The sequence below is a fragment of the Meles meles genome, chromosome 15 (assembly GCF_922984935.1).
Source record: "Meles meles chromosome 15, mMelMel3.1 paternal haplotype, whole genome shotgun sequence".
NCBI lineage: Eukaryota > Metazoa > Chordata > Mammalia > Carnivora > Mustelidae > Meles > Meles meles.
The window spans coordinates 11,349,052-11,375,003 of record NC_060080.1 but is presented as its reverse complement, the minus strand read 5'-3'; the positions used below and the strand labels follow the sequence as shown (position 1 = coordinate 11,375,003).

The 25,952-nt window shown below is 40.6% G+C and overlaps 1 protein-coding gene across 1 annotated transcript in view; it reads left to right on the top strand.

The window, feature by feature from the left end:
- Positions 1-3,951: 3,951 nt before the first annotated feature.
- NBAS (NBAS subunit of NRZ tethering complex) overlaps positions 3,952-25,952 on the top strand; it is a 339,756-nt gene continuing 317,755 nt past the window's right edge. Inside the window, exons 1-6 of the mRNA XM_045979111.1 lie at positions 3,952-4,095; positions 6,446-6,500; positions 8,835-8,871; positions 11,628-11,705; positions 12,059-12,106; positions 18,146-18,189. Coding sequence (XP_045835067.1) covers positions 3,979-4,095; positions 6,446-6,500; positions 8,835-8,871; positions 11,628-11,705; positions 12,059-12,106; positions 18,146-18,189 — 379 coding nt within the window. The 5' untranslated portion in view covers positions 3,952-3,978. The remainder of the gene's footprint in view (positions 4,096-6,445; positions 6,501-8,834; positions 8,872-11,627; positions 11,706-12,058; positions 12,107-18,145; positions 18,190-25,952) is intronic.

Sequence of the window (25,952 nt, the reverse complement as noted above, 5' to 3'; positions counted from 1 at the left end):
GAGCCGGGGAGGAGAGGAGAGCCAAGGAGACTTGGTGTTCAGGACGGGGTGAAGGCAGGACCAAGGAGGACCTGCAGCTCCAGGGGCCACCGTCCCAGTGTATTCCCACTGAATGGCATTCCTACCTCTTAATGCTCTACCGCATGCCACATCTGCGTGCAAACGCCTGGGGTCCGCGGTTGAGAATCTGACAAAAGACACCACTGCTCTGAAGAGGAGTATTTTGGGGGAAACAATGTTTGAAAAGGGTTCTGGGGGAAGTTTTTCATTGAGTCAACAAATACGTATATATTTTGTCCTGTGCTCTGTGCCAAATACTGGTATATATTCTGGGGATATAGCTGCGAGGTATATGGCATTTGTGAGATAGGAGGAAAGTACAGCTATCGGTCCTTTCCCCTGGTTCCCGGCACAGAGCCCCTAACATCCTTGTATTCCTTAAGGGATAATACCAGGTGTATCTCTTGTTCCAATATTTGTCTTTGACCGCATGCCTGACCCAGGGCTTCTAAAACCTTCCTAAACTCCTAAGTGATAAGAGCACTAGGAGCGTCTTGTTTTAGCAAAGTGACTCTGAGTGGGCTTCTAGATGACTCTTTAATGGCAGCCGGTCACCAGACAGGCCAAGCCATGATTAGAAGCTTGGACTTTTCAGCCCCATTCTCTGGAGGGAGGAGAGGAGCTGGAAATGGAATTAATCATTGATCATGCTTGAGTGAGGAAGCCTGTATAGAGTTTTCAACAGTCGGGGTGGGGGGAGGGGTTGGGGAGGTCCCAGGCTGGTGAATACAACCACACTAGGGGGTGACACTCCCCAGCTGCGCAGGACCAGAAGTTCTTGCACTTGGAACCCTCCCAGACCTTGCCCTACGTACCTCTTCATCTGGCTGTTCATCTGTATCCTTTACCATATTCCTTAATAACCTGGTAAACCTGTGTTTTCCTGAGTTCTGTGAGCTGCTGTAGCAAATTAATCGAACCCGAGAAGAGGGGTCTTTGGAATCTGACCTGTAGCTGGTGGTCAGAGGCACAGGTGATAAGGTGCTCCCGTGGCACGCGTTGTTAGCACGCACTACTTACACGCAAGCACCTGGGCTTTCCACTGGCATCCGAAGTGTATGCGAGTGTGCGTGTGTTGGGGGGGCAGTCTTGTGAGACTGAGCCCGAACCTGTGGTATCTGATCCCATGTCTGGAAGAGAGTGTCGAACTCTTGGGACATTCCGCTGGTGTCTGAGAATTTCTTGATGGTGTGGGGGAAAACCTCCACACATTTGGTATCCAGAACTGTCAGAAGTGTTTGGTGTATCACTGCATTTGTATATTTAGGGCAAATTCCCAGTAGTGTGATTGCTGGGTCATAGTGTAGCTCTATTTTCAACTTTTTGAGGAACCTCCATACTGTTTTCCAGAGTGGCTGCACGAGCTTGCATTCGGAAGGGGCATGTACACCTGAATGTTTATAGCAGCAATGCCCACAATAGCCAAACTATGGAAAGAACCTAAATGTCCATCAACAGATGAATGGATAAAGAAGATGTGGTGTATATACACACACACACACACACACACACACACACACACACACACATATACATACCACGGAATACTAGGCAGCCATCAAAAACCCCTGAAATCTTGCCATTTACAAGAATGTGAATAGAACTAGAGGGTGTTATGCTAAGCAAAATAAGTCAACCAGAGAAAGACAATTATCATATGATCTCTCTGATATGAGGAATTTGAGAGGCAGGGCAGGGGGTCGTGGGGGAAGGGAGGGAAAAAAATGAAACAAGATGGGACCAGGGAGGGAGACAAACCATAAGAGACTCTTAATCTCAGGAAACAAACTGAGGGTTGCTGGAGTGGAGGAAGGCGGGAGGGATGGGGTGGCTGGGTGATGGACACTAGGGAGGGTATGTGCTATGGTGAGTGCTGTGAATTGTGTAAGACTGATGCCCCGAAGCAAATAATACACTATATGTTAATAATAATAATAAAAAAGAAGTGTTTGGGGGCGCCTGGGTGGCTCAGTGGTTTAAGCCTCTGCCTTCGGCTCAGGTCATGATCTCAGGGTCCTAGGATCGAGCCCCACATCAGGCTCTCTGCTCAGTGAGGAGCCTGTTTCTCCCTCTCTCGCTGCCTGCCTCTCTGCCTACTTGTGACCTCTCTCTCTGTTAAATAAAATATTAAAAAAAAAAAAAAGAAGTGTTTGGTGTAGGTAGGAGGTTCATAGGAAAAAAACATGTAGTAGGGAAGAACTGGATTTTCCCTACACAGGGAAAAAGCTAATTTTTTTCCATTTTAGCAGCGGTATGTATACGGTAGTGCACTCTGTCCTGGTGGAGCCTGCATTTTAGTGAATGGGGACAGACAATACAAAAATAGAATGAAACATGCATTATATAGTGTTTGGGTGATAAATGTTATGGGAAAAAAAAACCAGAAGGTAAGGGTTGGGGAACTGGAGTTCAGGGAAGGTGGTTACAAATTTAGAAACAAGCAGTCAGGGTAGGCTTCCAGAGAGAAGATGACATTTGAACAAAAACTTGGAAATGATGGTGATTCACAGACCTATACCCCTGGGGATAAAAATACATTATATGTTTATTAAAAAAAAAAAGAAAAAAAAAACTTGGAAATGAGAGAGAGAGAGACAAATATCTGGCAGAAAACCTTCCAAACAGAGGGACCAACCCTTGCAAAGTCCCTGAAAAGAAGTGTGTTTGCTGTGTTCCCAAACAGCAAGGTCAGTGTGGCTGAAGGTGGTGGGTTGAGGGGTGAGGAGCAGGAGTGAGGTGAGAGAGTAAGGGAAGTGGGCAGGGGATATAGGGCAGGCTTTGAGGTCATTTAACTTTGTAAGAAACAGGATCCCTAGGCTTCCCAGCTGAGGTTTTTAATTGCATTACTGCCGAATGCATCTTAAGGGATATTATGCAATGTAATTCCTGCAAGAAATCTTCAGTATTTGTGTTTCTTTTGAATGTGACACAGTGCTAATTTCTTGTACACTGTATATTCATTAGGGTTACACAGAGGCACTTGTTAAATGAATAAGTGAACAAATGAGGCTGGCAGTTTAGCTCCAAGTAGGTCCTCATTGTGTTATTTCAAGTTTATTGCTACCATACCCTTTTCCCATCTGGGTTATATTCAGCTGCCTGCTCTCTCAACTATGCATTTTTCTGCCTGTCTTTGTTCACCCAATTTCCCCTTACTTGAGATGCTCTCCCGAACCTTCTCAGCTTGATTCAAATTCTACTTACAGACCAAAGACAAGTTCCATTCCTCCAGAAAGCTGGCCCAGACTCTGTGACCTTTGTTGCCTTTTCTGAGCTCCTATAGCATCGTTCCTCTGACACTTTTCATTGGTTTAATCTGTTGAGTTGCATCATTTTTGCTGCTTATTTAAAAAACCACTGTTAGCGGGGCACCTGGGTGGCTCAGTGGGTTAAAGCCTCTGCCTTCAGCTCAGGTCATGATCCCAGAGTCCTGGGATCGAGCCCCACATCACTCTGCTCAGCAGGGAGCCTGCTTCCTCCACTCTTCTCTCTCTCTGCCTGCCTCTCTGCCTACTTGTGATCTCTGTCTGTCAAATAAATAAAATCTTAAAAAAAAAACAAACAAACCACTGTTAGCACTCTTTGTATTTGGCCACAGATAGGCAAATGAATGCTAGCATCTTAGATACTTGTACCATTTCTGTTTTGGAGAAGCTGTCTGGATAGGAGGGGATCAGACATGTTCATCTCACGCAGATTCATAAACAAGGGGTGCCCCGGGACCCGGACCTAAGTCGTATCCCTGACAAGCAATAGTCACTATTTCCTGCTCTTAAAAGGGTTAATCCAGTATTTCCTTTCCAAGCCCAGTTAACCACACCTCCTTCCCGTGAATCAAAAGCGACAGCGGCCTGGGAGGTTTGTCCTTTGCGAGATGCCGTAGTGGCCCCGCTTCGGGTGCTCGGCTCCCGTGCGAACATGGCGGCCTCCGAGACGGCGCCGGCTGTGAATCCGGCCGCTGCGGAGGGAGAGGAGGAGACGATTCTCTATGACTTGTTGGTCAACACCGAGTGGCCCTCGGAGACAGAAGTGCAGGTGAACCAGGCCCCTCCAGAGCCGCGGCCAGCTTGGCGCGGGCGCTGTCCGGGGAGAGCCACGTAGCCGAGCCACGTAGGGTAGTGGAGCCGGGTGGGAGGGGGAGCAGGGCTCCGCCGCCTGTGCTGTCGCCGTGGCAACGGCGCCGCGGGCTGTCAGGGTCTGGGTCCCCTAAAGCGGAAGGTACCCGAGAGCCCCCCTGGGTTCCGAATTTGGTCGTCGGGGCAAAACCGCGGGCTCTGGGGCACGAACCTTCCCATTCGGGATCTCAGTTTCGCTCCCCCTGAGTTTGGAGGCACAACGTCGGACTCCAGGGTCCCCCTGTTGCCTGGATTCTCGGGGGGTCCTTTCCGAGTGGCGAGGCAAGAGCTGACCGGGGCTGAGCCTCTCTGCAGCGGGAGAACTTTCCGTGACCCTACAGTCCTCTCAGCATCTGGAGGGCCGCCGCGGAGTGCGGCGTCAAACCTTTACGCCTCCTTGGTGCTGAATTGCACCCATTCCTGTGCATTTCAGTAAACAGGCATTTCAAGTGCTCGTGTGTCCGTCCGTGTCCCAGATAATTTACGTGCGTGTCCGTCCACGTCCCGGATACTGTTCGGGCGGTGGGCATGGAAAGGTGAATAACTTTTGTAGCGTCTACAGTCTGGGTGGGAGACCATCCAGTGAGCCCTTTTCGCTACTTAGTGTGTTGCGCTGTGATAGTGGTTTGAACAAAGCGACAGAGAAGAGTGAGGAGCTGCTGACCTGGGGTGGGGTTCCGACCTGAAGAAGGGGTTCAAGGGCTTGGTAACCTTAACTGGACCTTGGGGTTTTCAGTTGTTGCACAGAGAGGGGACTCCCAGCATAAGGTGAACAATAGGAACCAGGAATACACATTTATTGAACGTATTTACTGAGTGCCTGTCATTGTTTTAGACTCTGAGGGTGCAACAAGATTCAGAAGGACTTACTAAAGATCAAGGAGTCCTGACCTATGGACTCTTTATTACAACACTTTTCCTGTTTCTTTACTGGAGAAACTGCTCATTCTCTGATCTGTAAAATTTGTAATTTTTCCTTAACCTCCTTTTCATTGCAGTTTTCTGCTTGTCTTTTTTTTTTTAAGATTTCATTTATTTATTTGAGAGAGAATGAGTGAGAGAGAGCATAAGAGAGGAGAAGGTCAGAGGGAGAAGCAGACTCCCCAAGGAGCTGGGAGCCCGATGCAGGACTCGATCCTGGAAGTCTGGGATCATGACCTGAACCCAAGGCAGTCGCTCAACCAGCTGAGCCACCCAGGCGTCCCTTCTGCTTGTCTTGAATAATGTGTTTTTTGAGGCAGTACCTATTGTTTTTCAAGTATTTACTTAGTTTCTGTTTGTCTTGAACAATGCGAATATTGTAGTGTATGCATTTAGGATGTTGTATGTAATATGTTGCTGCTGCTACTGGTGGGAAAAGTTTGCATATTCACTCCTTAGCACCCACTGGTTCATGACTGGAACGTTGAAGAACGCTTCACATTATAAATCGATTTAAAAAAGCACAGCATCAACTTACACTGAAATGTCATAGCACTTTTTTTTGGTTTTGTTTTTGTTCTGGTTCTATTGATTTCACCTATCCCACTTCAAGTTCTTGGAGGACGATTACATCTGTTTCATCTTTATAACCCTCCCCAGGACCAAACTGTGTATTACTGATCACTGGATAATCAATTCATGTTAGTGGAGTGAAATACCTTTTCTGTGCTTTTCAGTTATATCTGTCTGCACTTCCTGTGTGTCCATGTTCCTCTCTTAACAGCACATTAGTACATTGTATTCGTTATTTGTAATGCCTGCTATTATTTACCTTAGTGTTTAGTCTGTACTTGGGAACTATTTAGTATACCACTTGTGTATCAGTGTGCGTGTTGGTAGCATTTTCACTGTGGATATAAAACAAATACTCAAATTTGCCTGCAGGTACGAGTTTATTAATCCACATGAGCACTTCTCCTGCAAGCAAAGATTATTTTAGGCTTCTCTAACCCACCCAAGGAGACTGCTGAACTGACAACCAACATGGTCTTTGCCCTTGATCACTTCTGTCTCTGGACTAGTGTTTTGATATTTGGTGTTTGAGTTTCCACCTTCAATCCTTGTCCTCCCCTCAAAATTTGTTGGGACAAATGCCTGTAACTCTACCATGCTTACTTTTGCTCTCACGGTTTTCAGTCCTGCTTTTACTTCTTTTGTTTCTAAATAGTAGTTTTTAAATATTGGTAACTTGTACCCTGCACTGAATATTAGCAAAGAAACGTATCTTTACGTATTGTGTAAGTATTCCTAGAAAATTCTCAAATGCAAATTCTTTTTTCCCATTGCAGTCTAGAGGCAACCGGAAACATGGTGCATCCTTTATCATCACAAAAGCGATTAGAGGTAAATAGAGCTTTTTTCTCTATATAATGATAGATAATTTTTTCATTTCATTTATAACTTTACTGTTTTTGAAACTTTAGGAAATTTATTTATTTATTAACTTACTTTTAAAAAGATTTTTATTTATTTGTCAGAACACAAGCAGGGGGTAGCAGCAGGTGGAGGGAGAAACGGGCTTCTCGCTGAGCAAGGAGCCTGATGTGGGACAATATCCAGGACCTTGGGATCATGACCTCAGCCAAAGGCAAACACTTAACTGAGCCACACAGGTATCCCAAAAACTTTAGGAATTTTAAAGCGTTCTTTTAGACTTATAAAGCCAGATAAAAGTGAATAGCATACTTGTTACCTGAGTTTAATTATATATATATACATATACAAGTGTATATTGTGACTATATATGATGTGTGGATGTATATGTGTATATATGTATATGTATACGCACACATTTTTAATCCAGCTTAGAGCTAAAGTATGGCTTAAGGTTAACTATTATGGATGTGTTCTAGAAGAACTGAAGAAAATCAAACTCAGTATGTGTCTCAGAGTCTGGACACTGAAAGTGACAAGCTGTTTTAAGTGGTTTACATGATGTTCCAGCAACATCTGATTAGAGTTATTCAGATTAAAAATTTGATTAACCAGGGGCGCCTGGATGGCTCAGTGGTTTAAGCTTCTGCCTTCAGCTCAGGTCATGATCTCAGGGTCCTGGGATTGAGCCCCGCATCGGGCTCTCTGCTCAGTGAGGAGCCTGTTTCTCCCTCTCTCTCTGCCTGCCTCTCTGCCTACTTGTGATCTCTCTCTCTGTCAAATAAATAAATAAAATATTTTAAAACAATTTTTGATTAACCAGAGCATTCCTGTAACTCCTGACAGACTTTGCATATGAGCTCAGGGTATCTGAGAAAGACTGGAGCACTGGCTGCATTAAGTTGGTGCCAAGAGAACTTTATTTATATTTATTGATCTAATCCTTTATTAGATCAGCAAGGTAGGTGCTATTATGACTTCATGTTTTTAGATGAGGAAACTTGTCCAAGGTCACTCGTTTGGAATTTGACTGCATTGTCTTTCTGGCTCCAAAGCTCATCCTTGTAATAACTGATGAATTTGAACTACTTACACAGAGCAGATTCAGTTTCAAAGGAGCTAAGTACTTGAAATTCACTATAATTTTATCTTCTATTATAAGCACTAGCGTATTCAGTTTTCATTGTGATGAATGTTTTAAAATTTTGATAATTAAGAAAATGTACATAAGTAATAAAATTCATATAGAGAAATTCAGAGGCTATGGATAACCACAAATTCAGATAAATAATTTGTCATTTTACCACCTGGAGGGAATCTCTTACCCTTCATTCTTTTTTTCATTGATCAACACCTACATATTCACATTCCCATACATATTTTAAATGAAATCATATAAAACATTATTTGTCAATAGTGTAGTTAATCTTAAAAGCTAACTGTCAGTTATCAGCAAAATTCCTGTTTATTCAGGAATAACAGAATTGCAATTCAGGACAACCAAGTTATAGTAAAACTATAGCTAAGTCCAACAAACAGGAGAAGAACATTATTTTCTGGAAGAGGAGAAAGTTGGGAGGGGTTGTTTTGAATGAAGGTCGAGTGGAAAAAAGCTTTCAGGGTGATGATGGTTTCTTATTGCCCGAGTTGCAGGGGGAGTCTGTTTCTTGCAGGCGGTGTGACAGTACATTGGTACAGGTACATCTCTTCCTTCCTGGGCCTGTAACTGATGATACTTTCCTCTTGATTCTCCTGTTGAGGCCTGACACTTCTTCCTATAATCAATGTTGAGAGGTATTGCTCCCCCTTCTAGCCTCCTGACTCCACTCAAGTGAGGTGTCCCCTTATTTTCAGTGTATTAGAGATTTTGTTTCCCCTGAACTTTGCATTTTAAGTGTTATTATTATTATTTTTTTTTAATCTTTGCTGTAAGGTGCAAAATAATACCTTAATTTTTATACAAATATTTTGGTTTTAAAGGGTGATTACTATGACTTCTACTCCTTGGTTTTATTAAAGCCTCTTTGGTGACATTTAACATCTCAAACCACATTTCCCACATTTCCTTTTTGTACTGTTAGGAAGTTTCGAGTAACACAAACTTGGGACTTAATATACAAAAATGTCTGATCTTATAAAAGTTACAGTGTATATTAGATTATATTCCTTTATTTTAAGAATTTTGTTCTCCATATTTTGTAATGACTCAGTCTGCAGTAATTTTAGACTTATCATTGAAGCTAATTTGAAAGCGATTCCTAAACAATAGCTGATTCATATTTGGTTTTGTTATTTTTATTACAGATCGTCTATTATTTTTACGCCAATACATCTGGTACAGGTAAGTGTCTCTTCCGAATGTCAAATACAAGTGTTATCCTACTGATGACTTAAGTTTTCAGAATTGAATCCCAGATTGTGATACAGATGCTGACATTCAGGTGAATGAAGTAGACCTTTTCAAACAGTTGATACACTGACAAGATAGCTCAGTCGACTTCGGGTAATTTTTGTTTAGCGATTAGTCAGAATATCTCTGGAGGACTTCTGGTTTCTCTGGTGAGTGTTGTCAGCCTTATCTTGAATGCCCACATGATGGGTCTGGAGCTTGGGGATCTTTTTATTTTATTTTTTAAAAAGATTTTATTTATTTATTTGACAGAGAAAGATCACAAGTAGGCAGAGAGGCAGGCAGAAAGAGAGAGAGAGAAGCAGGCTGCCCGCTGATCAAAGAGCCTGATCTGGGCTCCATCCCAGGACCTTGAGATCATGACCTGAGCAGAGGGCAGTGGCTTAACCCACTGAGCCACACAGGTGCCCCATTGGGGATCTTTTTAAAAACAATTTTGTTCTTATTGTAATAACAGTTCTTGTGGTCAGTATTCAGTCACCGCGTATCAGGGAAGGTCTTTTGTGTTTCCGTTCTTGGGTACTTTTTCATTCTTTTGAGTGTTAAGTCTTTTTAGGCATGGTGTAAGTGTTCAGCCTTCAAAGGAGGGAAGAAATGATCATTTTGACAAATGATATAGTTGTGCTTTTAGACAGGTGTATAGGAATTGTTTCATAGTTCTTTTTCACACATATTGTTTAAGAATATCTAATCTTAAAAGCTCCAGAGATAATAAAGTTTTATAAAAGCAACCTTTGGTTTTCTAGATTAGCTCTGATGTATTTTTTTTTTTTTTCTGCTCTGTGTGTGTGTGTGTGTGTATAAATTAAATTTCTTACTGAATTTTATCTTTTTTTGGAGGTGTGTGTCCAGTATGATAGGGTAAAGAGTTAAGAGGTGCTGGAGGGGCAGGGATGGGGAGGAATATTTGAGAGGTGGGCTATTTTTCCTGAGCTCACTGGGTGGTCTAGCTTGCTAGTCCTGAACATCTTATAAGGGGAAGTGCGGGCAGAAAATAATGTCAGTATACCCCAATGCACCATGAAGTGATTATTTAATCTTCTATGTGATATGTTACTTTTATAAGTAACCTAAAGTTAACTGAGAAAAGTTCAGCTTTTGCTCTTGAGTTTATAGTAAAGAAACCTAAAGGTTTTGGGGACAATATTTGCTTCAAGTGGTTTTTTTCTTTTAAAGTTTTTTTTCTTTTAATTGTGAATTATTATAAATAGACTGAGAATTATAGATGCTGTAAGTCTAAACAAGTTTATTATAGTGTTATCTGCATGGGAATTAGGCAGTTGTCGCTGTTGGGTTCAGATAGCCTTCTCCCTCTTGTTATGCAAAATGTTACAACTCTTTGCCCCCCCCCTCCTCTCCAGAGGAAATTATCATCCTCAAGTTGATGGTATCATTCCCATGCATGTTTTATATCTTTGTTATAACAGTTCTGTAACTACCGTGGTATAAAATATTTGTGTTTCAGACATGAGTGTAAATATGCTGAATGTCTATTACTGATACTTTTATCCTACTTTTTTGTTTCCTAATTTCCATAGTGTTTTTCTCTCTTTTTTTCACCTGCTTGTTTTCTTTATTCTTCTTTTCCATCTATTTTCTTTTTTTTTAAGATTTTTAAAAAAAATTTTAAAGATTTTTATTTATTTATTTATTTATTTGACAGAGAGATCACAAGTAGGCAGAGAGGCAGGCAGAGAGAGAGGAGGAAGCAGGCTCCCCGTGGAGCAGAGAGCCTGATGTGGGGCTAGATCCCCTGAGACCATGACCGGAGCCGAAGGCAGAGGCTTTAACGCACTGAGCCACCCAGGCGCCCCTCCATCTATTTTCTTGATTTCCTCCTGTGTTACTCTGGATTTGTTGTATCTGCCCACGCATTGACAGTGAATCCTTTCCTCCTGTCTTTTGTGAGTGATGTTATTGTGAGCTTATGCTTGGCGATTCTCACACCCCTTGAGTGAGTTGGAATTGGGGTCTGATCTTGCATGTAGTAAAGGCTGGGGTTTTTCTTTTTCTTAGGGATTTCATTCCCATCCTCCCACAGATCAAATTCCAGACAGAGATGGCATTCCTGCATGACAGTGACCCCCCTCCCCGCCCCTCCCATGTCAGGGTTTGTCTAGTCTTCTTTTCACTGAGAGTGCAGTCCTGTGTCAAGGGTGGTGCTGGCCCTCCCAGCTCCTCCCTTCCAGCTCCTGTTCTTTCTGTGCTCTCACAGCTCCTTTCCTGTCCCAGGTGTTGCTTTCTCTTCTGAGTTCTTGTACCTCTACCCAATTCTAACTTTAAGTTCCCCTTTCATTTCTAACACTTGAGGACTCCTTTTGTTCTTATGAGTTTAGCTGGATACTAGAATTTGCTAGAGGTGAGTCAGGATTTCTAGGTGTGTATAACAGGAAGGGTTCCTTACAGGCTCACTCTGCTATGTTACTGGTATCTTTGATGTCTTTTCCTTGGAAAGGACAGAAAATTTATGTATTTGAACATACTACCATGTTTTTCTGGAAAAAGAGATATGTATGTGGTCAACTTTTAGATAACTAATTAATAACTCTTTTGGGTTTACCAATATTCAAATCTTCTAATGGAAAAAAATCTTATCTTCCTATAGCTCTATATGCTGTTTATGATATTTATTTATTTATATGTGTCTTTCATGATTAGATTTTAAGTTGGCTAATGTGTCGTTTCAGTCCTGTGCCTTTTTTGCTCCCTGATGGACTGGTTCGTTTGGTTAACAAACAGATAAACTGGCATTTGGTACTTGCAAGGTAAGGTGTTAAAAATTTGTGTTCCTCTACCGGAATTAGCACTTAAATTTCATTATGGATATTAATTTTGGGGTCTTTTAGCTTGCAGTCTTGATTTTATTTATTTTCTTATTGTATGTGAATTCACTTTGTCACATATGATTGGTATCTTTTAAATGTATTAACTCAAGTATACTGGATCATTTTTGTGTACACTTTGGTACCTTTATACTCTTTTAAGATTAAAAGTTGGGTAATGGAAGATGTGAAAGCATTTAAAAATTAATTTTAACTTCTTGAAGTTATTCTATCTTTGTTGAAGACTGCTACAAATAATCATATAGATTTTTTTTTCTCTTTCTCTCCCATGAAAGCAATGGAAAACTACTGGCTGCTGTTCAAGATCAGTGTGTAGAGATCAGGTAATTGTTAATGTTATTCTTATTTAAAATTTCCCTTGAGAAAATTTTACTTGATTTATGGGAACTAAGAGTTTTGGAGGGGTGAATTTAAAGGGATTTTACCATTAGCGCACATAATTTTTGAGGCCTCAAACATCACTTATGTCAATTACAGGGTGAGAGATACTTTGTCAGAATAGCAGAGTCTACTCCCCAAATCAGTCTGCTGTTACCTGAGAAATGTTACTTTTTCAGTAGACCAGTCATATCTTCAGAACTCTAGAAGTCTTTCTTGTTTGACTAGTTACTGCTAAGTCAGCTAAAGCAGATGATCAAGAAAGTATTAAAGTAGGGACCACTTTGTGCTGTTGGCATAAAGCTCTGGATGGAATATGAGTCTGCAAAAGACAAAGACTATGTATTACTTGAGGCCAGTGATAGTCTGTCATCTTGAGACATTCAATGGTTATTATATTCACATCTAGAAGGCTTCTCTAAGCTGGGCTTTCCGTGTACTTTCTTTCTTAAATTTTATTTTTAAATTATTTATTTATTTATTTTTTTAATTAGAGAGCAAGAGCAGGATGAGGGAGAGCTAAGAGGAGAGGAGAGGGAAGGGAGAAGCAGGCTCCCCACTGAGCAGGGGGCCTTAAGCAAGGCTGGATTCCAGGACCCTGAGATGGCAACCTGAACTGAACTGAAGTCAGATGATCAACCGACTGAGCCACCCAGGCATCCATACCCCCCCCCCCCCCCCCCCCCCGTACTTTATTTTTAAGTCATGTATCAATTGTGAAAGAAATAACAATAGCAACTAATTTGGGAAAACTAGTTAATTTTTTTTGAAATTACAAATAGCACAGACTAAACATGTTGCATTTCCAAAATTAGAGGCTACTCCTTCAGGCAAAGTGTAACTCCTGGTATTTAAAAATAAACAATGAGAGGCGTGCCTGGGTGGCCCAGTGGATTAAGGCCTCTGCCTTCAGCTCAGGTCATGATCCCAGGACCCTGGGATGGAGCCCCGCATTGGGCTCTCTGCTCATCAGCCTTAGCAGGGAGTCTGCCTCTCCCTCTCTCTCTGCCTGCCTTTCTGCCTACTTGTGATCTCTATCAAATAAATAAATAATCTTTAAAAAAACAAAAACCAATGAGACCAAAATTTCGATACCAGTCCAGACTTTTTCCTAATACTTCATTATTCTTGACTAAACATAGTATAATGAATACTCACTTGTTACCACTGGTTTTAGCTTTCCGTTTGTGTCATTTCTTTTTCCAGTTATCCAAACAGAACGGGACCCCTCCACTTGTGGGGGAGTAGACAGAGGTTTGCCCCCATTGGGGCCTTAGCTTCAGATGTGGAGGCTTTATTTCCTGATCCCTCTTACAGTCATCAGGAGGGAGATGTTGGGCAATAATGACAGCCTTTCAAAACTACATTTCTTAATTTGGAATAGCTTTGATAGGCAAGTCCCTCTTTTTTTCCTATAGCCTCAGTAAGCATCAAGTTGGCACAATTTTTGGACTTCCGTTTGTAGGAATGGGCGAGTACTTGCTATTGCGTTTGTTGCAGGAATGTGAAATCTATCTTTTTGAGAAATATGCTTATGGTGTGACTTTATATATAGCAGTTAATCCTCAAAATTTCCGTCTTCCTCCCATGAAATGAGAACATCAGTGGAATGATCTTAGGTGTTATGATCAGAATGTGCATGGGGATGGGATTGATAGGCCAGTGAAGAAGAGTTTGACCAAGGATTTATGGAACTTGTTAATACAATTTTTGATGAGAAGAAAAAAAAATGCTTTTATAAAAGGATTTGCTACTGGATTGTTAGAGTGTAAAATATTTATAAAACTTGTAAACATATCCAACTCTAGGAATTCACTCATGTATTTGAGACTATGTGGTGAGGGAGGATTTCTAGGCAATGGAAGTATGCTCATCAAGATCTTATTCATCTGATGCATGATTTGCAAAAGGTTTTGATAACATTAGTGTATCTAAGGAGTCTTACATGGTGAGGCATGGATTCCACCAGGAAGCTTTTCAGGAACATACTCCCTATGGATCCATCCCTCCCCCTCACTGCTTAAGTACTAATCTGCTGAGCTCCTGAAATTGACTCTGTTATACGTAATGGTGGGCTAATGCTAATGGTGTTGGGCACTCTTATAAGTGCGTTGTATGTGCTAATTCATTTAATCTTTGCAGAAGCCCTGTGAGGTAGGTATTGCTATTTTTCTCCATTTTAGAAATGAGGAAGCTGGCACAATAGGGCTAAATTACTTGCTTGAGGATTTGAAATCTACCATTCTAGCTTCAGTGTTTCTGCTCTGAACCACTCATCTCTACTTGTTGTTGAGCTGTATATGCGTGCATGCTTACTTTTGGGTTTCCGCTGGTACAGTAGGGCCTCTGCTTTGCGCAACTCTAAGGTTGTAATTTTTTAAAAATTCTGTGTGAGTGGGATCTGGTGGCTCCAAGTCCAGTGACACTGTTCCTTGGAAGCAACCCCTACCCTTTTCCCCTATAGTGCTGGAGAGAGAGAGAAAGAGCATGCGCGTGTACGCATGCGTGCAAGAACGTGCACGAGCAGGGGGCGGGGCAGAGAGAGAGAGAGAGGGAGAGAGAATCTCCAGCAGACTCCCTGCTGAGCGTGGAGCCCAATGCAGGGCTTGATCCCAGAACCCTGAGGTCATGACCCAAGCCAAAATCAAGAGTCAGATGCTTAATGGACAGCCAGCCAGGCAACCCTCCCTAGTATTTTTTATCTCCTTAGACGTAATAGGCGCCTAGTTGATGTTTGGTGAACAAGTAAGGTGTTTGTGAGTGGGGTAGAAGAAGCAGATGCTGGAAGGACATTATTACAGGGCCTAGTCCACCGACTTGCTCAGAGCTGGCAGGCAGTTCCTCTCGCTGAATTGATACACACTTTGTAGTAACCTGAAAGGAAGAGTGTTTGAGCAAAGATGCGGAATGGTTAGGAAAGAAAAAGCGTGGGGTAGATCCTCAAAGTAAAACCTTATGCACAATAGCTATGCCTGAGTTTAAGACCTTTGTTCTCACTATTGTACGTTTGTTTTTTGTGCTGCAGTGAAGACACATAGAAGGTTAGATTGGCTTCAGTAGAGCTAGTAGTAGGCATGTGGGATTCGGTCACTATTTGTTGATTGTATTCGAGAGAGCGCCGAATCCTAACCACTAGACAACCAGGGAGGTTTGTTGATTGTATTCGAATATGAAGGACCACTCTAGTGTCTGAGGTCATTATTTCATACTTGGAAGCAGTCATAAATAGGCCGTGTTTTTTGAGGAGAAAACAATGAAAAGCTGAAACACATATTAGTTTTAGTTGAGAGAGAGCCCTGCCTTTTGCAACACTGTACTAGGGCTGCTGTTCCCCAGCATGTTTGTAGTGAGTGGCCGATGACTCCCGTCATTCGCACTGTTACGGCACACCTAACCTGCTTGTGTGTGTGGCTCACGCGGATAAAAAGCTGACTTCTTGTGAATTGCTACTTTAATTTGTAATTTGGCAGTAATGACATATTATAAGTATAATACATGTTTCTTCTTTTCCTAAAGAGTGAAGTAATAATTTCTTTTCTTTTTTTTTTTTTAAAGATTTTATTTATTTGACAGAGAGATCACAAGTAGGCAGAGAGGCAGGCAGAGAGAGAGGAGGAAACAGGCTCCCTGTGGAGCAGAGAGCCTGATGTGGGGCTCGATCCCAGGACCCTGAGATCATGACCCGAGCCTAAGGCAGCGGCTTAATCCACTGAGCCACCCAGGCGCCCCTGAAGTAATAATTTCTTAACGATTATGGGCTGCTACAAATACAGGAACTAATTAGGAGCCATCTCAGAACACAACAAAAAGCATTTAAATAAGGACTCAAAAAAAAAAAGGGACCTTCCCCCAAATTTGCTTAAGTGAATATATTTGTGAAGCTTTGACAGAACCGAATTTGTCTCCCTCTTTCCATTTCCTCAGCAGAAGAGCAGCTATTATTTGTGATGATATTAAGGATGAAAGTAATAAACACGGACGTAGGTCTAGTTTGTGCTAATTTATACGTAATGTCTTTTTAAATCCTTCCTAAGCTATGAAGTTGCTCTTACCCATTCTATGTTATTGAGAGGAAATAAAACTCCTATTTGAATATTTTGTCCAGGTTACCTGGATGAGCTGAAATCAGGTCAGCCTCGCTTCAAAGACCATGTTCTTTTCTTTTCTTTTTTAAAGATTTTATTTATTTATTGGACAGACAGTGAGAGAAGGAACACAAGCAGGGGGAGTGGGAGAGGGAGAAGCAGGCTTCCTGCCGAGTAGGGAGCCTGATATGGGGCTCCATCCCCAGATCCCGAAACCCCAGGACCATGACCTGAGCCAAAGGCAGACACTCAACCATCTGAGCCACCCAGGCACCCCAAAAGCCCGTGTTCTTTCTGCTGTATTCTACTCAGAGGCTGAATAGTCAATTTCTTGAAGAAATTTATTACTGTATTTATAATTAGCTTTTGTCTGTCGTATTTTAATAAATACTACTTTTTACAATTTGTTTTAAAACTGATGCTTATCATTTTACCAATATTAGAAAAGAGTTAAGTATTTAAGAAAGAAGAACTACAAATTACCTACAGGTCAGCCAAAATGCTGTAGGTTTTTTGCACCTTTTTTTTTTTTTAAAGATTTTATTTATTTATTTGACAGAGATCACAAGTAGGCAGAGAGGCAGGTAGAGAGAGAGAGAGGGAAGCAGGCTCCCTGCTGAGCAGAGAACCTGATGTGGGGCTTGATCCCAGGACCCCGGGATCATGACCTGAGCCAAAGGCAGAGGCTTTAACCCACTGAGCCACTCAGGTGCCCCTTCACCTTTTCTGTGTGTGGGTGTGATCTTCAGTCCAACGATACATTCTGTACATTCTATTTGATACTTATTTTCTTGATAACTTATGGGAAGATGTTATATTTTCAAATCATGTACAGTAATTGCATAATATTTCATTGAGAGCATTAACAAAATCTAATCTTCTACTGGCTGTATTTTTCTCTTTCATAAATTAGGTTGCATGAATTTCCATGAGATTTGTGTGTATCTGTAATTATTTCCCAGGGATAACTGTATTAAAGCAGTTGAACTGCTAGATCAAATTACTGTGGGCATTAAGGTTTTTTGATAATTGTTACTTAATTATATTCTAGAAGGTTTACCAATTTTTATTTTTAAGCATATAATAATTATATTACTTTGACAAGTATTTCAAGATCACAGATTTTAAATGGGTCACTGGTAACAACTATGGTCACCTGTTAAAGCTATTTGATTATTAAAACAAGACTTTTTTCCCTAAGTGATTTAAACTTTGTAATATGATACAGACCATGGTTCTTGGCCAAGATCAATCTGTGGAGCTTTAAAAAATATTGGGGCGCCTGGGTGGCTCAGTGGGTTAAAGCCTCTGCCTTCAGCTGAGGTCATGATCCCAGGGTCCTGGGATCGAGCCCCACATCCCTTTCTCTGCTCAGCAGGGAGCCCACTTCCCCCTCTGTCTCTGCCTACTTGTGATCTCTGTCTGTCAAATAAATAAATTTAAAAATTTATAAATAAATTTAAAATAATTTTAAATAAAAATTAAATTAAAATCCCAGATTTTAATTTAATCTATAAATGGTGTTTTCTAAAAAAAAAAAAAAAGAAAGTTGCATGGGCCCCATTCCATATTTGCTGAATCAGAGCCTTTGTGGGTGGGTCATGCATCTGTATTGTATTAAAAGACCGTGCTTTGTCTAACTTATGCTTATGTACATGCGTACATACACTATATACGTATATACATTATTCCAGGTGTAGCTCTGTTTCTGGTGAAACAAGGGTGGAAGAAAATGTTGTCACCAATGGAAGAGTCTTATTCGAGCACAAATCCATGTCTAAGAGAAGGACTGGTTTAGTGTTGGGCAGACAAGTTGTCTGACATTTTTGTGGGGTTTCCTAGTATGACAAAATAGTGTTGGAGTGAAACTGTTGGCTTAATTTTGCACATATTTTACAGGTCTGCAAAAGATGATTTTACATCTATTATTGGGAAATGTCAAGGTAAGAGTTTCCAGAATATTGGGAAAAATGAAAAATTTAAATTTACAACAGTTAACAGTATTCCTTAAAAGGCAGAGTAGATATTAAATATTGATAAGGATTGTTGCCACTCTACTAAAATAATTTTAAAACTTCTTATGATTTCTCTTACTGCCTTAAATGTTTTGCTTTGTTCATTTGGACATTTTGAAGAGATTTGAAATTGAAACTGTTTTAAGATAAAAGTCTACATCAGTTTTGGGATAAATTATTTGTGTCTGTAGTCTTTTTTTTTTTTTTTTTAATGTAATCTCTCCACCCAGTATGGGGCTTAAACTCCTGAGCCTGAGATAGAGTCACGTGCTCTATTGACTGAGCCAGCCTGGTGCCTCTACACTTTTATTTTGAATTCAATGCAAAAAAAAAAAAAAAATATATATATATATATATATATATAGATAGATAGATATGCATATATCTATCTATATATATGTATAAGTTAAGAATTGATTAGGTACAGACCAGTAAAAAAAAAATCTGGGATTTGCTCTTTTCTTCTGATGTATTCAGCACGAATTACTATCATTTATGTATCTGAACCATTTTGCAAGGTTGTAGGGATATGACTGTGAGCAAAAAGGCACGGTCCCCTCCCTCTTGAGGTATAGAGACACTCAGAATATAATTACTAACTTTGATAAATCTGATGAAGGAAAAATACAGAGCAGAGTGAGCGCTTAACCAGGGCTGTGAGATGAGATTGTTGAGAAAAAGTGACTTTGGCAAGTGACTTTTGGAAAGGGATGAGTAGAAGTTAGGAGAAGCCGGTGGCGTGTTTCTGTCTGCGGGAGCAGGTATGAAAAGGCAGAGGAAGGGAAGAAAATAATTAGGAGGGTGCTGTTAGGTAAATGCAACTATTCTCTGTGTTTTACTTAGGGACCTGCAGTTCCATCTGTCTGACCTTGGGTCAGTTTGGCAGTGTCCTAGTTGCAGGAATCCTAATACCTAATTGTGGTTGTTGTGATGATGACAAACACTTGGGGTCAGTTTGGCAGTGTCCTAGTTGCAGGAATCCTAATACTGGTAATTGTGGTTGTTGTGATGATGACAAACACCTGGAGTGTCCTTACTGTGTGCCAGACCCTGTGCTTTATATGCATTTTGTCACTTAACTGGAAGAACGTAGTATGCGTATTTTATCTCCAAGGTAGCGTAAGGGTAAGATGATAAATCCTTGTCAGTGAAAGAGCAAGGAGAGGGAAGACATCGATAGTTCTGAAATCCACAAAATGATCGTAATACAGAGGATTTCCCCCAGTGTCTCTGTGGCAACGCTGGTCTTAAGCTCCTTGTCGGATATGCCATTAGTGAGTGGCTCAGGGCAAGTTTCCCTCTCATTTTTCTCATTTTTGTTCATCCACATGTGTTCAGAAAATGAAAGATCAGACGTGTGAAAGATGTTTTTGGTTTTCTTGTGAGTGGTGATCTTCTGTTAGTATGTCAGAATCGCCATGCTTCTGTAATTCCGCATCTGCTATTTGATAAGGTACTAATAGTTCTTATGGAATTGTCTGTACGCACAGTATGTATTGCAACTTAAAAGCAAACATAAAACAGCCTATTTATTTATATAAATTGACCTCTTGTACTCTGTTCCTTGGCTCTGTGCCCTGGATTGTCAGTGATACCATTGTCCCTACCAAGCCAAAGTCAACACATTTTCTCATTCTTTTTCCTATCCCTTTTTCTTTCTTTGACAAATATTAAGCTCCTGCCATGTGCCAGGCACTCCTAGGTGCTGTGTATAAAATGAGAAGTAAGCTACAGGCGCCCTTGACTTAAGGGTTTGCAGTCTGTCAGGGAAGACAGAAATACTTCACTGCGGCTGTACTGACACGGTGGGGAAGCATCGCCTTGGCAGAACTTCAGGCCGCCGGAACCTGTGAAGATGTCTCCGGCCTCTGCTGCCATCACAGCCCTAGCTCAGGCTTTTAACATTTTTACAAAGTTGCCCCCCCCCCCCCCCCGCAGTCTCCAGACCAGGTTTTCTTCTGTTTGCCTCTCACTGATCCATACTTCACACCGCTTGCCAAACTGATTGCTGTTAAATGGGAATTCCATCCAGTTACCCTTCGGATCTGGCTTCCTACTTTCTAGAAATGTGACCCTGGACAAGCTGCCTTACTCTCTGAGCCTCATTTACCTGTCACGAATGGCACAATGTTACAGACTGAGTTGTGGACAAAAATAACATGAGCTAATATATGTAAAGCTCTTCGGATAATGTCTGACACGTACTAAGTACGTAGGAGACTTTAAGCTTTCTTTACCGCTGCCGCTGCTAGTCCTCTTCTGCCTAGAATCTTCTGTTGTTCCCCACTGACTGTAGAATACTGCTCATTTTTTCTGACCTTTCAGCCAGTCTGTCCCTTCAGATCCTGCTGCCGTACAGCCCGTGTTCTAGTACAAAGCAGCTCGTGCTTTCCTAGCCGCATCGTGCTTTTCATGCCTTGGTACAGATGGTTCCTTTTGCCTAGAAGCTCTGCTTTTCTATTTAATTAATGAGTCTTGCGTATTTTAGTTCAGGCATCTACTCTCCTGGGAAACCTTTCCTTCCTGCTGCCTTCCTCATCATTTGGACATCCTTCTTAATGTTATCCTAGGACGGGTCTGTGCATGTATCGCCACACTCAAGCTAATCTTTTTTTTCCTCTTAATTGTTGATTTTCTTGTCTGATTGCCCATTAGACTGAAAATTCTCTGAAGGCAGGGCTCCCATCTTACTCAACTTTTTTTGTTCTCGATGCCCAGTGTGCTGTCTTACAGAGTAGTCACCCAATTCCTGATGCTGTCAAGTGGGTAATGGTACTTGGGAACTATTACAATGATTTTTATGAGTTTATGTATGAGCAAAGTATATTTGCCTACTCCTGTGTGTTAATTCTAGAAATTTATGACTGTACATATATTTATAAAAATTTGTATATATGTATATAAAATGGATAATTGTCATGATATTCAAGGTTTTTATTCCTTATGTACACAAACATGTATACATACCACAAAGAATAGAGAAGGGGTTCTGTTTGCTTAGTATTCTGTTGAGAATACTAGGGGAGCAGTATCTGTACAAGCTCTAGCATCTTCTGAATTTGCTTTCAATTACCTCCTCACCGATGCTTATGAAAGTAGACCAGACCCAGTTTACATAATGTGTAAGGATCAAGAAATTCCCAGAAGAATAATTTAGGAATAGGTATTTAATTACCTTTTTCCCAGTGCCGTGCTTTTGTTGGGTAAGGGCTCAGGGAGCCTGTGGTGAGCTGTTGAGAAGCATGTTGAGAATGTTGGAGTGATTCAGATGTGCAGGGCGCTTTTAAGTTGTGACTTTAGACACTCACCCTTAGCCAGTGTGTAAACTGAGAGATCTGCAAGTTAACACGAAAATGGGAAACTTAACCCTCTGTATTTCACACAAATTATAATATATTTGTTAGAGGTTTTAGGGTGTACAGTTAATGTGGCAGCATGGATGGGATGATAATGCTTAGAGAACTAATGTTTTATTTTGTTGGCTTCCAAATGTGTGAATTTATGACCTTAATGCCGCATTAATGGCTTCTTTCCATTTCATATAATTTGAGGTAATGATCATTTGCTTATTATCTGACTCATCTTTATGGGAATAACTCTCATATGCCAAATGATGTTTCCTGTGTATGCTTGGAGAGAAGGAGCCAGATTGTTGCTAATGCATTTTTTGAAACTACGGATTGCAGAGTCTGCAAACCAAAATAGGAACTATTTAGTTCCACTTTGATATTTTTCAATTATTGCTTTATAAAATTAATGCCATTTGAGAATGTTTTAAATGGAGTTGCAACTTGTTTTGGCTCTGTTTGCCAGGCCATAAATATTAGCCTTCTCTTTCTGCCTTGAATAGGGACCTAAGTAATAGCATATGGAATTAGAAGTTAGTTGTTTTTTTTTTTTTTTTTTTTTTTGAGCTGTATTGTGTTTAGAGATTTTCCCCATATTTCTGATTTTGAGATCCCATAAACCAGAGCTTCCAGTGCTAAGGAGCAGCTTGCCTGTTGTAAGTATGCTGAGATCCCGTCAGCCCACTGGTGGCCTGGTGGGCCCCATCACAGCCCACGCTCAGATACCATCTTGTATATTTTTGTATTTCTAAAATTGGCTTGATATTTTGTAGTTTTCATCGTATTTTTGTTGAGATTCTCTGTATGTTCCTTATGTTTATGTTTTCCTTAGAATTCCCAAGTACTTTCATAGCTGTTTTGAAGCCCTTGCCTGCTTATTCATTAATTTGTATCATTTCTGGGCATGTTTCTGTTGGTTGAGTTTTCCCATGTTCATGGATATTTTCCTGCCTCCTATAGCTAACACTTTATTTTTTAATTTATTTTTAATTATATATTTTTATTTGTGATAAATTTATTATATTTTAAAAAATGCTTTATTTAAATTTAGTTTAGTTTACATATAGCATATTATTAGTTCCCGGGGTAGAATTTAGTGACTCATCAGTTGCATATAACACTCAGTGCTCTTAACTTATTTTTTATTTAAAAAAAAATTTTTTTTTTTTTAGGTAGGCTACATGCCTACCTACATACATACATACCTGGAAACCAACACGGGGCTTGAACTCATGACCCTGAGTTCAACATCTGAGCTGACATCAAGGCTTAGATGCCTAACTGGCTGAGCCACCCAGGCACCCCTTTTTTATTTTTTTTACTATTTTATTTTTTTTCTAGCACTTTAAATTATATGCTTAACATTATGAAGCTGAATTACTAAGTTTTGTTATCTTCCATAATAGAGTATTGAGTTTTGTTCTGGGGTGTGGTTCTTTTTTTTTTTTTTTTTTTTTGTGGGTCAGATTAGTCTTTTAAGGCTTCTTTTTAAGTGTTAGTGGGTATGGTTAATAGCTTTTACTTTGGGGTTAGATTAGTCCTCCTTTAAGGTGGGGTCTTTCTGGGATCTCTTTTTTTTTTTTTTAATAATTAATTAATTATTTTTTCTGTTTAAATACTTTTATTTTTATTTATTTTTTTTATTTTCAGTGTAACAGTATTCATTGTTTTTGCACCACACCCAGTGCTCCATGCAGTACGTGCCCTCCCTATTACTCACCACCTGGTTCCTCAACCTCCCACCCCCTGCCCCTTAAAAACCCTCTGGTTGTTTTTCAGAGTCCATAGTCTCTCATGGTTCATCTCCCTTTCCAGTTTCCCTCAACTCCCTCTCCTCTCCATCTCCCCATGTCCTCCATGTTCTTTGTCATGCTCCACAAATAAGTGAGACCATATGATACTTGACTCTCTCTGCTTGACTTATTTCGCTTAGCATGATCTCTTCCAGTCCTGTCCATGTTGCTACAAAATTTGGGTATTCATCCTTTCTAATGGAGGCATAATACTCCATCGTGTATATGGACCACATCTCCCTTATCCATTCGTCCGTTGAAGGGCATCTTGGTTCTTTCCACAGTTTGGCGACCGTGGCCATTGCTGCAATAAACATTGGGGTACAGATGACTCTCTTTTTTTTTTTTAAAGATTTTATTTATTTATTTGACAGAGAGAGAGAGATCACAAGTAGGCAGAGAGGCAGGCAGAGAGAGAGGAGGAAGCAGGCTCGCTGCGGAGCAGAGAACCCGATGTGGGGCTCAATCCCAGGACCCTGAGATCATGACCTGAGCCGAAGGCAGCGGCTTAATCCACTGAGTCACCCAGGCGCCCCCAGATGACTCTTCTTTTCACTACATCTGTATCTTTGGGGTAAATACCCAGCAGTGCAATTGCAGGGTCATAGGGAAGCTCTATTTTTAGTTTCTTGAGGAATCTCCACACTGTTCTCCAAAGTGGCTGCACCAACTTGCATTCCCACCAACAGTGTAAGAGGGTTCCCCTTTCTCCACATCCTCTCCAACACACGTTGTTGCCTATCTTGCTAATTTTGGCCATTCTAACTGTTGTGAGGTGGTATCTCAATGTGGTTTTAATTTGAATCTCCCTGATGGCTAGTGATGATGAACATTTTTTCATGTGTCTGATAGCCATTTGTATGTCCTCATTGGAGAAGTGTCTGTTCATATCTTCTGCCCATTTTTTGATATGATTATCTGTATTCTGTGTGTTGAGTTTGAGGAGTTCTTTATAGATCCTGGATATCAACCTTTTGTCTGTACTGTCATTTGCAAATATCTTCTCCCATTCCATGGGTTGCCTTTTTGTTTTGTTGACTGTTTCCTTTGCTGTGCAGAAGCTTTTGATCTTGATGAAGTTCTGGGATCTCTTATGAGAACTCTGAGTGTTTGTTGACATCTCTCCATTCTGATGGGGTGGATTTCCAGCATTTCCAAATCCTCTCCAAGCTCGGGCAGTTGTTTTTCCCAATAGTCTTCCTATTCTTGGCCCGGCTCTGTGTGTGTGTGTGTGTGTGTTCGCTCGTGTGTGTGTGTGTGTGTTCGCTCGTGTGTTCGCTCGTCTGAAGACCCAGGGTAAACTGTGTATGTGTGTGTGTGCGCATGCGCACGTGCTTGTCTGAAGACCCAGGGTTCATCTCTGCAGATTTTATAGCTCCTTCTCTGCCTCACTCCCCTCTGGAATGCTGCCTTGCAGATTGTATTTAGTTTAGTAGCTCTAAACTCCATCCTTTATCTGCTGTGTTCACTGAGATTTGCACGTACTGTTGGAGGTCCCTTTTCATGCACCATGGTCCAGAAGGTGCCTACTAGCTGAGAGTAGCTTCTTGCAGTGATCACAGTCTTGCACTGCCTGTTGTATAACAAGAAAATAGTTATTTTGACCTGTTTTTCTTTTATGGTGGAAGATCTAATCTGAAACTACTTACCCTGCTGTTGTTTCTTTAAATGACAAAGCAGTACATTTGTGTAACAAACTCAAGCAATACAGAAGTAGAAAAAGTAAAAATAAAGTTTCTTTTCAATTTGAATTTTTCATAGGAACTTAATAACTTAATATAACATTTTCTATACTTATATAAACCTATATATATGTGGATTTACTTTTTTCTTTAGCAAAAGAAGATCATCTTGTAGAGGTCGTTCTCCAGCTTGCTCTCCCTCCGACTGTACTGATGTCTTTCCCAGTCTGTACGTGCAAGGGCATTTCAGTCTTTCAAATGTAGCCACAGGATTCCACTGTAAGAACGTGAACCACATGTTTTTTATTCCCTTCTTGGTAGAAGTTTAGGTTGTTTATAAAGTGGCTCTCTTCTTCCTCTTTCTCTTACCCATCTTTGCCCCTATCCTCCTCCCCTAACACTGGAAAAGACATCCTGTTTGTCTCCAGGTATAGTATTCAAAATAGCTACTGCTGCATTTCTTTCCAGAAAGTTACACCTATTTGTACAGCTATGAAAAAGGTAATGATGGAAGCCATTTCTTTTCTCCACCGTCGGCACCATAACCATATGTTACCTGTTTAAAAAATATTATGTTCACAGGCAAAGGAAGAAAAGATCTCATTTTCAATTTGCATATTTTTAGTTATTAGGTAGAGCATCTGTTAAGTGGCTATTTTTATGTTTTTTTTTTTTTTTGTGAGTGAATTGTTAGAGCATATCCTTTTGCCTATATTTCTCTTGGATTACTTGACTTTTTCTTATTGGTGTGACGGTATGAATGTTAGCTCTGTATCATATGTGTTGCAGATATTTTCAGCCAATTGATTTTCTTTTAAATTTGTTATAGATTTTTTTTTGTTTGTTTTTTTAACTGTATTGGTCGCTTT